The sequence below is a fragment of the Elephas maximus genome, chromosome 11 (assembly GCF_024166365.1).
Source record: "Elephas maximus indicus isolate mEleMax1 chromosome 11, mEleMax1 primary haplotype, whole genome shotgun sequence".
Lineage (NCBI taxonomy): Eukaryota > Metazoa > Chordata > Mammalia > Proboscidea > Elephantidae > Elephas > Elephas maximus.
In genome coordinates this window covers 43804106-43816649 of record NC_064829.1, presented here as the reverse complement: position 1 = coordinate 43816649, position 12544 = coordinate 43804106, and the positions used below count along the sequence as shown (strand labels likewise).

Below are 12544 nucleotides of genomic sequence, written 5' to 3'. Positions count from 1 at the left end.
ATTAAAAAAGGAGTGACCAGGCTCACCTTAATTTAACTGGAATCACAGGATTAATGGTACTGTTAAAATCCCTGACCCAGAAATAGGTCCTCAAAAGAAAACTGTCTAACCATATCACCAACACATAAAATTTGAATACCCTTTGAGACCATAATCTCACATCTAAAAATCTACCCTGAGGAGATAATAGCACAAGTATAAGACATATATAAAGATATTTATCACACACTGTTTACAGTAGCGAAAAATCACACTAACTTTCACTAATAGGAAAATGATTAAACACATTATAGTAGACATACATTGTATAAAAAAAAAAGGAGTACTATAAATGTATGATTATTACCATGGAAAGATGTTTATGACCTTGGTGAATAAGTATTTTTAAAAAAGGATTCAAAAGCCATGTACATTATAGTGTTTTTTTTTAAATAATATGTTATATACCGCTAAATGTTAATATTAGACGTTTCAAGCCTCTGTTGATGCTGTCTATAAACAATGACGGGGTCACATGAAATAGGTGAAAGAGAAACGGGACAATTTGAACAACAACCTGAATAATGACATTAATGAATTTTAACCCATTGAGGGGAAAAACATGAATCCGTTAGTCTATACAGATAATAAATAAACAGGGAGGAGGGAAAATAAGTTCTTATAGTAGTATCCACTGCACTCAGTTACCATGCCTCTCTAGTCTCCTTTAATCTGGAAGAGTTTCTCAACCTTTCTTTGCCTTTGATGACACTGACATTTTAGAAGAACACAGGCCAGCTTTGTAGAATACCCTTTCTTTTGGACGGTCTGATGTTTCCTCACGAATTGATTCAGGACGTACATTTTGACAGTAACATCACATAAGTGCATCACATCAGGAGGCACATGATGTCACTTTGTCCCATTTTTAGTGAAATTAACCTTGATATCTTGATAAAGGTCGTGTCTGACAGGTTTCTTCATTGTGAAGTTAACTGTTCTTGGTAATAATATGTGGGAGTATATTTTGAAACTACGTTAATATATTCTATGCCATACCGTACTTTCACCCAGGACTTTAAGCATCTACTCATGATACTTGCCTGAATCACAGACTACTATCAAGGTTGCAAAATGATAAGCTGCCATTTTTGTCTTAGAAAAATGGCAAACAGGAATGGGAAATCCCATTTGCTTATCAAGTCTATCTGCTTGCCTTCACAAGATTATTCCCTGTGGCATCATTTCTACTGCTACTGTGGATCTATTTTTTAGTTTCAAATGTGTGAGATTCTATCACTTCCCCTGAGAGCTATCTTCTATAAATTGCTGTCTGCTGATACACAGGAGTGCCTTAAATGTCTCCTCGACTGTTTTCCCAATTACTTAGCAGAACTCTGCCACTCAGGAAAGAAACATTTATTTCTGAGGATCTGTACTAACTTCCTTTAATCATTAACCTTTAACTTCTTAAGAAATGTTAAAAAGAAAAACTAATGTACAGTACAATCTCTTTTATGTACAATTAAACATTTAACTACAGGTCTGGAATAATGCTCATCAGAATGCTAACTCCTGAGACTTTGTATAATTTTTCTTTATATTTTTCTGTACTTAATTTTTTACACAAGTCTGTATATTCCCCCCTAAAACACTGTATCTATTAAAAATATTCATTTCACATCTTCTGCCATGGTTATATTTCAATCATCAGAGTTCAAACACACACACACACACACACACAACACAGAAGAGATCTCTGAAGTTCACCAGCTTTTTAAAAATGCTCACTGTTCGAAGACCCAAACCTCTCATTACACCAGCTTAGATTCATTTCCTTTTATCAGAAGTCAAGGTGTATTGATCACCTGTGTGCACAGAAATGAATAAGTGTGGGAAGGAACCTTCAAGCCCTTCAGGAGTTTTCACTGTGTGGCCCCTTTCCCCAAATCCTCTTCTTCCCTTCATCCTTCTTTTAAGCTTTTCATTCTCCTTTTCTCCTCCCTCGCGTCCAGCCCTCATAGTCCTTCCTCTGCCCATTAGAGGCTTGCTTAGCCGGCAGTCTTCTCTACTGACAGGAGACACTTGGAGCAGCACTGAGGAAAGAAATCTCCCCAGCCTCACCTCAAGATCTCATAAAATGAGTGCTCAGATACCTCTCCCTTTGGATTTCTCTGCCAAGATCAGCCCAAACAGGAGCTTTCTCTACTTCCCTTTGGTGTTCTCATTCAAGTCTAGGTGGCTCCCAGGCCTTCTCTCTCTTTCTGAGGAGAAGGCTGGGTATCTGGCCAGCAGTCCAAATGACATGTGTACAACTGAACGCCGTATCTTTCGTCCTACTCGTTCTGACTGAACGAGACTTGTCTATTTCTTTTTACAGAAGCACCTTTCTCCCAGGGCTCTAAGCCAGAATCTCATCGCCTTTGATTACTCACTCTCCTACCCACCAGCTTCCCACCCCTTCAATAACTACCTAGTCAATGCCGAAATAATTTTTCCTTCAAAAATATACCCTGTGCCTTCATATTTTTTCCTATTCCAATTTGGCACACTACTGGATTAATCTTCTTTCGATATTCATATTCTTCCGCTTAGCAGTCACCCATGACTTCAAATGCCTGCTAATAAAGAACAAACTCTTTTAAAGCCGCTGTTCAAATTGCCATATAATCTTCTCCTATTCTATTTCTGTCCCTGTGTGTTATCTAGTAACATCTCCCAAACTATGTTCCTCAGACTTACAAGGGACTCTAATTTTAAAGGAAAAAAAATGATTCAGACGTGAATACAGTCGGGGAATGCTCATTAAACAAAGGTAAGCAGGTTCCTTCCTATCAGAACTTTCCAAGGCCTTCACTATGCTCTGTGCATTGTGATTCCCTAAGAGGTGTATATCTCTTGAGAGATAAATAATCCTCCGAACAAACTTTAGAAAGCCCTGCCCTAAAGACATCTTAGGCTCTAGTTTAACTAGATATTCATAATTCCGGGAGCAGATGGCCTCCTTACTCAAGAGAGATTTCACCCATGTTGTTTCTTCTACTTAGAATCCTCATCCCTTTCAATCCTTCCAAGAAAATCATCCATGCATTGAGGCTCAACTCATAGGCCACCTCTTGAAGATCTTCTGAACTGTCACAGCACTATGGTTGTCGTGCAGCAATTCAGGGCACCTACTTTTTTTTTTTTTACCCAAGAAGCCAGGTCCCTGTGTACTTGATTGCTAAAGGTTGGCAGTTCAAACCTACCCAGCAACACCATGGAAGAAAAGCCTGGCGACCTGCTTCTGCAAAGATTATGGCCAAGAAAATCCTATGGAGCATCTCTGGCAATAATATAGCTGATAAACACCTAATCTCTAAAATATACAGAAAACTTTGACAACTCAACAACAAAAAGACAAACAATCCAATCAAAAAATGGGCAAAGGACATAAACAGACACTTCAACAAAGAGGACATTCAGGCAGCCATCAAATACATGAAAAGATGCTTGTGATCGTTAGCCATTAGAGAGATGCAAATCAAAACTACAATGAGATACCATCTCACTCCTGCAAAAATGGCACTTATCAAAAAAAAAAAAAACAGAAAATAGCAAATGCTGGTGAGGTTGTGGGTGGATCAGAACACACGCATTGCTGGTGGGATTATAAAATGGTACAACCACTATGGAAAACCATATAGCGCTTCATCAAAAAGCTAAAAAATAGAAATACCTTATGATCCAGCAATCCCACTCCTAGGCATATATCCTAGAGACATAAGAGCACTGACACGAATATACCTGTATTCACTAGAGCATTACTCACAATAGCAAAAAGATGGAAACAACTCAAGTGCCAGTCAGTGGACGGATGGATAAACAAGTTGTGGTACATATACACAATGGGATATTACACAACTATAAAGAATGAGGAGTCCAACGATACACGATATAAAGAAGTCAGCACAACTTGACCAAGGCGAGCCACAGAAGCTTCCTAGACACATCCAAATACCTTGAGGGACCGAGTTACTGGGTCTAAGTGCTGGTGACCATGGTCTTAGGGGACATCTAGGTCAACTGGCATAACATAATTCATAAAGAAAATGTTCTACATCCTACTTTGGTGAGTAGCATCTTGGGTCTTAAAAGCTCGCAAGTGGCCGTCTAAGATACATCTTTTGGTCCCATCCCGACAGAAATAAAAGAGAATGACAAAAAGCAAGGACATAAGAAAAACATTAATCCAAAGGACTAACAGACGACATGAACCACGGCCTCTACCAGCCTGAGCCCAGAAGAACTAGATAGTGCCCAGCTACCACTATCGACCATTCTGACCAGGGACACAATAGAAGGTCCTAGATAGAATGGGAGAAAAATGTAGAACAAAAGTCAAATTCCTAAAAAAGACCAGACTAACTGGACTGGTAGAGACTAGAGTAATTCCAAGACTACTACCCTAAGATACCCTTTGAAATTGGAATTGAAGCTATTTCACCTTTCAGCCAAATAATAGATTGGCTTATAAAATACCATCACCTGTGAGTAATGTGCTCCCTTAAACAATTAACTATATGAGGCCAAACGGTCAACACTTATCCAAAAGCAAAGAAGGCAAGAGGAGGAAGGGAAGCTAAATCAATGGAAACAGGACAAACAGAATGGAAATAATGAGAAAGCTGACACACTGTAAAAACTGTAACCAATGGCATGGAAAAATCTGTACAAATATTGCTAAAGGGGAACCTAATTTGCTGTGCAAATATTTACCTAAAACAGTATTATTTCAAAAATAATAATAACCAAAACTCAAAAACAAAAACAAAAAATCCTATGGTGCAGTTCTACTCTGTAATACATGGAGTCACCACAAGTCAAAATCAATTCAACAGCAAGAGGTCTGGTTTGGTTTTTTTTAACCCAGAGCCAACCCTGTACTTTATTCAAGTACATTTTCCCTTCAAAACTATGCAGATGATTCTAATGAATGTTAGGAATTTGCCTCCTCTATATCTTCGGTATGGCATGTGTTCAAATATCCGGTATATGAATCTTCCACTTTTAATCTTTGACTACAAATAGAAATGACCTAAATGTCCATCAATAGAGGCCCACCCATGCCATCCATTTTATAACATTACTCAGAATTATGTAAATCCATATTTTATAACATTACTCAGAATTATGTAAATCTATATCGCTGAGTTGGAATCTCATTTTTTTTTTAATTTGCTTGGCAACAGCCACCCTATTAACACAGCAATATTAATTTTGATTATTGCTGAAAACAGAAAGGATAGCCCATGTAAGAAATTATTCCCAAATGACTGCAAATTCACAGAAACAACTGACAACATATGACTATGTGATAAGAAACTGAGAGAAGGGTATAGGGCCTGTGAAGTTCAGGAGATTCAACATTTGGGTTACTGGTAAGCAAGAGAGAGGGAACTTCATAAAGGAATAGCAGAAATTTTTTAAAGCTGCAAATGAAAATAAATGTAGACAAAATGGTCATTTCTCATAACTATAAACTTGCTACCAACCTGGTTATTCTCTACTTCCCAGTGAATCACTTGATTATCAGATGCTCCAGAAACTAATTCGGTAGAAGGAGCTGAAATAAAGTATATTTTGGTAAATATTTTTTAATATTTTCCCCAGCTATTAAGAAAAATTTCAAAGATACAGAAGAAGTTTTAAGAATACCCCCATATCCTTTACCTAAATTTACCATTAACATTTTGCCATATTTACTTCATACGTTGCTCAATCTATATATGTATACACACAGACACATTTTTTCCCCAAACCATTTGAGAATAAGTTGCAGACATCATGATCTCTGATTTCCAAATGGTTAACCATGTATCTCCTAAGAACTAGGACATTCTCCCTCATTACTATGGTATCATTAAGACATTGAAGAATTTTTGCATTGACACAGCATTATTATGCAATATAGTCCATATTATAATTTCCCCAATGGTCCTAATAATGTCTTTTATGATTTTCTTTTTTTGGGATCCAGAATCTAACCAATCTAACCAAGGATCACACATTGTGCATTTTAGTCTCTTTTAATCTAGAACAGTTTCCCAACTTTCTCTTTCTTTCTTTTTTGGTGACAATGAAGAGTCTAGGCCAGCTGTTTTGCAGAATGTCCCTCAATTTGAATTTGTCTGATGGTTTCCTCATGATTAGATTCAGGTTAAACACATTTGGCCGGAATAACATAAATGAGATATTGATAGCTAGATAGATTTTATTTAAGACTTGAAAATGCTCTATATGATACATATGTTCGAAATCAGGCACACACTTAAATATGGCTCTTTTAAACACTTATAACTTGTTGATATCAGAACAAGAAATAAGAACCAAAAAAAAGGGAGGGGGAGAACATAATTTGTTGGATTTTCCATTTATTTGTTTATTCTGGCTTATGTGCTAAGTATATTAGATATTTAGAAGGAGGAGCTAGAGTGTAGTCTAAAGAACATTAGGTTTATACTCTGAAGTCTCAGGTTCAAGTCCCAACTCTGCTGCCTGATAACTTTAATTTCTTTATGCCACAAATATTAAGCCACTTACCTAACTACATGATTTTTGAGAATATCTATGATAAAGTACATGAAATTTGTTAAAAATCAGATGTGTTAATCACATTATATAACATTAATATTTTACTTGTCATTATTATATGAGTTAGAAGCAGTATCTTGGATTTGGAAGTAGAATCGTATTTTTAGAAGAAATCAATAATTGTAGCAGATTACAGTGATACATAAGCAATTCATTCATATAACCTGTTTAAAGGGAAGGGAAAATATACAAAAGCCCAGATTTATATTTTATAATGAATTCCTGTACCCAGATTCAAATAGTTTTTTATGCCATTTGGTAGCAACTGATATAATTACAATTGTATTTTAATATCCACACCGATGGCCATCATTTGTACTATTTAATGGATTTCATTAACCTAACACATTCTATGTTACCACCTATAAAAAGTAGTTTGTTAAACTTTTTTTTAATATCACAGATAAAATCATAGCAAATTCTCACTAATTCAAGAAATTCTGAATTTGTGCCTGACTCAGAGGCTCTCAATAAATATTTGTTCACTGAAAAACAGAAATTAACTTAAGTCCATTAGGTATATTTAAAATGAAATGTGCTAGGTATATTTAAAATGGAAAAAAAAAAAAAAAAGCCATTGCCAATCAAGTCAATTCCAACTTATAGCAGCCCTACAGCTGAAGAAGTTCCTAAGGTTTTGGAAGCACCATGTAAAAGCAACCAATATCCTAATTAAAAGTTCTGGAGTCAAAGACCATAGAGATGAAAAAAACTTGGAGATAATCCAGTCTAGAAATTCTCAAACTTTTTGATCTCAGGGCTCCTCCATACTACTGTAAAATCTGCAAAAGCCAGAACCTGTGAAAGGTGGAAACCTGTTAGAAAAGGAAAAATCACTATTTTCCAATAAAATGAGTGATAGAAAAGTGGTAAAACTGTACCCTGTCAAAGCCGGAAAACTTGCAAGACTTGGAAAAACAAGGCAGTCCTGTCAAGTTCCAGCTCTCACAAGTTTTACTGTGTAAAAAAATTTTTGAGGACCCCAAAGAGCTTTTGTTTATTAATCATATTAGAAATTAAACTGAAAAATCTGTACTCACTCATTAATTTACTTAAAAATAACAATGAACACTAGTACATGTTAACAAAAATAACATTTCTATTAAAAAAAAAAACCTATACATTTCAAACAAAAAAAAAATTAGTGATAAGAGACGCTGCTTACATTTCTGCAAATCTCTTTAATGTCTGACTTTAACAGAATACAGCTGAATTTTCATATCTGTTTCTGCATTTAATGCGCGACATCACAGGAGGCAGCCTTTGGAAAATTCTACTGCATACTCATGACAGAATGAGAATGAATACAGTGAAAAATTTCTTAGTGTTACTATGAAAATAATTTTGGCCTCAAGGATCTCATGTGTCCTTGGATTTAATCCAATTCTTCTTTTTTCAGATGTTATTGAGGTGCAAACTGAGATAAAAAAAGAGACCATGTATTGCCTAAAAGAAACAATAGCTTATTTCATGGCAGAAACAGACCTAGAAGCTGAGTCTTCTGAATCTCAGCCCTGGACCCTCCTTACAGGCTTTTTAAATCAATTACGGTGGAAAATGGCTACCTTGCCACAGTCAAGGGCCTCTACCATCATCCTAAGCACTCCACGTTTCAACTGGATAATCTCTAATATGGTTTCAACTGTGGAATAAAAATACTGCACAGGTCAATATTTCATTGGGTATACCATGGAGATTTGTCTTTCACTGGTCTACTTTCTAATCGCATAACACCAAAATTGAAATCAAGACAAGCTACTGGTAAATCAAGAGAAGTGCTCTAAGATAAGTGACTAATCACACTTTTTCGGAAAACATTGAGATCAACTTTACCAATCAGGTTAATACTTACAACCATCCTGTTTACAAATCCACTGTACGCAATTGACTCGAGCAGTGTGGCCATTCAGGTTGGTAATGACAACCCTTTTCTTTAGAAAAGAAAATACCAGTTAGTAAATTAGAGTTTATCCTACAGAGGAATAAAATAAAATTTCCGTTCTTATCTTGAATTTTTAAAATTTTATTTGAATCTTTGAAGTTCAGAACTTGAAAATTCAAATTCTGGATTTATTTTGAATCTTTGAAGATCAGAACTACTTCAAACAGATTAACCTTCCTAAACTCATAACTTTTTAACCATGTCTTAAGCCGTCCATTCTCTGTAATTCATTCCTGCCTTTCTCACCACCCTCCACATTCCCAGCATCAAATTCTTGCCAAAGGAGCTCTCAGCTCTTCATCTGTCTAGCTTCTGCTCACCCTCCCACAGTGTCCACATCCTTTTTGTCCGGGGCACTTGCCCTGACACCCAAGATAAACAAGGAGCCTCTTCCTTGTGTTCCCACAGGTTCCAGGGCCTACTTCTACCATGCTTGTACTACCTTGAGGGTTTTGTTGCCAGGAAGCCCTTTCAGTAGAGAAATGTGTGATTAACGGATAAAAATTCAAGGTAACAACAATCTAAACCACTTTGCATGCCAGAGTTGATCAGGTGGTGGTAGGTTCTCCTGCCCTAGTGACACAAGGTCACAAGGCTACAAAGACCTCACGTATCAGATTGCCTCAGGGCCTACTGTCAGGCTCCCAGAAGACCCTCAGACTGCTACTCTTGCCAACTTCACCCCACTCTTGAGCTTCCTTTATTTCATCCTCTGCTGAAGATTTTGATTCTGTGACTACTAAGCCCTCCTCTTCATAGCCCCTTTCTCTGTTTGATGCCAATAGCACTGGCTACTATCTGCTTACATGCCAACCAGAATTCTCATGACTGAGGAAAACACACCAGAGGCAAATGTGCATATAAACCAGAAGTCATTATTACCCATATTTTTATGTCATCACCACCCAGCTTAGGGCTAAGCCCAAAGATGGCCCTCAAAAATTTGCTGAATGATCATCCCCAAAACTTTATTTCAGCATCTGACATGACCTTATTTCTGAACTTAACTAAATGCCAAGCCAGCAAGTATTTAACAAAGCAAACTGTTTTTAGGCTCAATATACTTTTTTGATATGTTAAAATCCCATAAGATAATCATTACCATTAAAACTAAAAAATGCTACAGAAAGAAGCACAAATCCATTAAACCTGCTGCAGAAAGATGGGACTTCTACAGCTGACCCAGTCCCTGGCTGAGGGTCACCTGAATGTTTATCCTTGTTTCATGTGTTTTCTCTTGCTATTTACTAAATTCATGGCATATTCCAAAATTCAAAAACAACTCATAAAAAGTAAAATTTACCATAACTAACAGTGTAAATGGAGCCCTAGTGGTACAGTAGTAAAGAGCTCGGCTGCTAACCAAAAGGCTGGCAGTTTGAATCCATCAGCTGCTCCTTGGAAACCCCGTAGGGCAGTTCTACTCTGACCTATAGGGTCGCCAAGAGTGGGAATCGACTTGAGGGCAATGGGTTTTTTTTTTTTAAAGCTGTTACTAAATCCTGAAGGAAATTCCCAAACAGGAACAGCTAGAAGACGGTTACTTTAAAGAGAATCACCCTTGTGATAAATAAATATGTAAGCTATAGGCTTGGGAGGAGAAAAGTTTTTTTTCTAATCATTTGTAATCACATCTCAAATATCTACAACTAACATTAGAAGCAAAAGCATTAAGACAGAACACATTATCATCTGTGACTTCAAAAGAATATTGGTGTCACAGCCTAGTTTGGTGAGTAATGTCTGGGATCTTAAAAGCTTGCAAGCAGCCATCTAAGATACAACTATTGGTCTCTACTCAACTAGAGCAAAAAAGATGGAAACCAAAGACTCAAAGAAGAAACTAATCTACACAAACCATGGCCTCAACTACCCTGAGACCAGAAGAACTAGTGGTGCCCAACTACCACTACTGACCATTCTGATCAGGGTCACAACAGATGGACCCTGTTAGAATGGAATAAAAATGTGGAACAGAACCTCAAATTCCTTAAAAAAAAAAAAAAAAAGAAACAGACTTACTGGAGCAGTTGAGACTAGAGCACTCCCTGAGATACTCTTTAAACCTTGAGCCGAACTAACCAGAGGTCACCTTCTAGCTAAATAAGAGACTGGCTCAAAAACTAAGGAGTATCGCCTGTGACTACTGTGCTCCTTTAAAAAAATCTAGATGAGACCAAATGGTCAACAATTACTTTAAAGCAAAGATGAGACTGTAGGGAAGGGAAACAAGATTAACGGAAACAGAAAAACAAGAACAGAAATACTGAGAATGTTACTATATTGTGAAGAATGTAACCAATGTCCCCGAACGATCTGTAGAAATTGTTGAACCGGAACTTAAGCTGCTGTGTAAACCTTCATCAAAAACAAAACCATTATAAAGAGAATTAAAGCCTATAACGAAAAACAAACCAGCCCGTTGCTGTCCAGTTGATTTCAACTCATAGCAACCCTATAGGATATAGCAGAACTGCCCCACAGGGTTTCCAAGGAGCAGCTGGTGGATTCGAACTGCCAAGCTTTTGGTTAGCAGCTGGGCTCTTGCCCACTGTGCCACCAGGACTCCAAAGCCTATAATAAGAGGGAAAAAAGAATATTGGTGTTACAAGGATATGGAGAGCATGTAAACCCAAGGTTTGTATGAGACAAAGCTTATAGCAATTGCTGTGGGTGAAATTTTCATTTTATGAGGTAACAAGTACAAACAAGTTTAAGATAAAACGAATAAAATATTTTTTAAACGCATGGCACAAATAAGAAGCAAAAACCAGGAAGAAGCAGGCAAGTTCAAGATACAGGAAAATCTATATACAAATTTAGATCTGCAAAGGGTATTTAAAGATAATGGAACTCTTAGTGAAATTAATAAAACAAGGCAGTAATAAATATATATAGCCATCTCCTGCACTTTTAATTTTCAGCATTTTTATACTGAGTCTTGTTTTCAGTAGCAACACTAACTGTAGCATTCGAAATTAGCCAGTGGGAATGGGGTCATAAAGAACTCTGGGGGGCATGGAAAAAGTACTCACTTGAGAAGTTTCGTAGTGAAAGGGCCAAAAAAAGAATCAACTGATGGGGTGAAATAAAGTAGGTAGAGTTCAGGGAATGAGTAACTTATGTCTCAAAACCAGTGCTTAGGGTAGCCATCCTGTAAGACCTTTTTTCAGAATGATACTTCCTTTAAAATGTCCAGTCCAGTAGCTAAAGTATCAGTAATATTTCTTTAAAATTCAGTGCAACGAATGTTTCATGAAACGACCTAAGAGGAATAAATACAAGGAGCCCTGATGGCAGAGTGGTTAAAGCAATCAGCTGCTAACCAAAGGGTCGGCGATTGGAACCCACCAACCATTTGAGAGGAAAATGATGTGGCAGTCCGCTTCCCTAAAGATTCCACTTTGGAAACCGTATGGGGCAGTTCTACTCTGCCTTGTAGAGTCGCTATGAGTCGAAATCGACTCGGCTGCAGTGGGTTTGGTTTGGTTTGGTTTTGGAAACGAAATAAAGAAATGAGACATCTGTAGAATGACGGCTTTAATCCATACATAAATTTCAAATCTTTTAAACACCAAACTGATTCTTGAACAGCACGACAGTCCCCCAGCAATGCGTTTTCAAGTTCTCAGTGCGCGTTGGATGCGGCGGCTGCCAGGCCCGCCAGGCTCGGCCCTAGAAGTGCCACCCCTCTTACCTGAGGGTCATAGAGGACCACAGAGCAGGAGGTGCCGAAGGCCAGAAGTCCTCCGGGCCCAGGGCTCCAGCTCAGGGCTCCCCGCACCCGGTTTGGGCAGCAAAACACGTGACACGCCTCTAGCCCTGGAGCCACCATGTCGCTCCCAGGTCAGCAGCCAAGACCTGGAAGTGCACTTCCGCCCTCGGAGCGGAACTACTCTCCAGGCCACCTCCCACGCTTGCATCATCCGGGTCCGTTTTCTGAGGCGGCCAGGGGCTGGGTGAAGGAGTCCCGCCCCCTTCCGGCCCCGC

General features: G+C 38.0%; 1 protein-coding gene across 4 annotated transcripts in view; it reads right to left on the bottom strand.

Moving 5' to 3' along the window:
* The window catches only part of ELP2 (elongator acetyltransferase complex subunit 2), a 56394-nt gene extending 43917 nt beyond the window's left edge, over nt 1-12477 (bottom strand). For 3 of the 4 annotated variants that reach the window (XR_007519378.1, XM_049901913.1, XM_049901911.1), the window contains exons 1-3: nt 12252-12476; nt 8465-8543; nt 5514-5584 (exon numbers count right to left, since the gene is read on the bottom strand). Coding sequence is in view for 2 of the 4 variants with exons in the window: in XM_049901913.1 (XP_049757870.1) it covers nt 5514-5584; nt 8465-8543; nt 12252-12389 (288 nt within the window). In the remaining 2 variants the exon portion in view is untranslated. Of the gene's footprint in view, nt 1-5513; nt 5585-8464; nt 8544-12251 lie in introns of all 4 variants that reach the window. The other variant, XR_007519379.1, reaches the window with a different exon arrangement.
* Between the last annotated feature and the right edge of the window lie 67 nt (nt 12478-12544).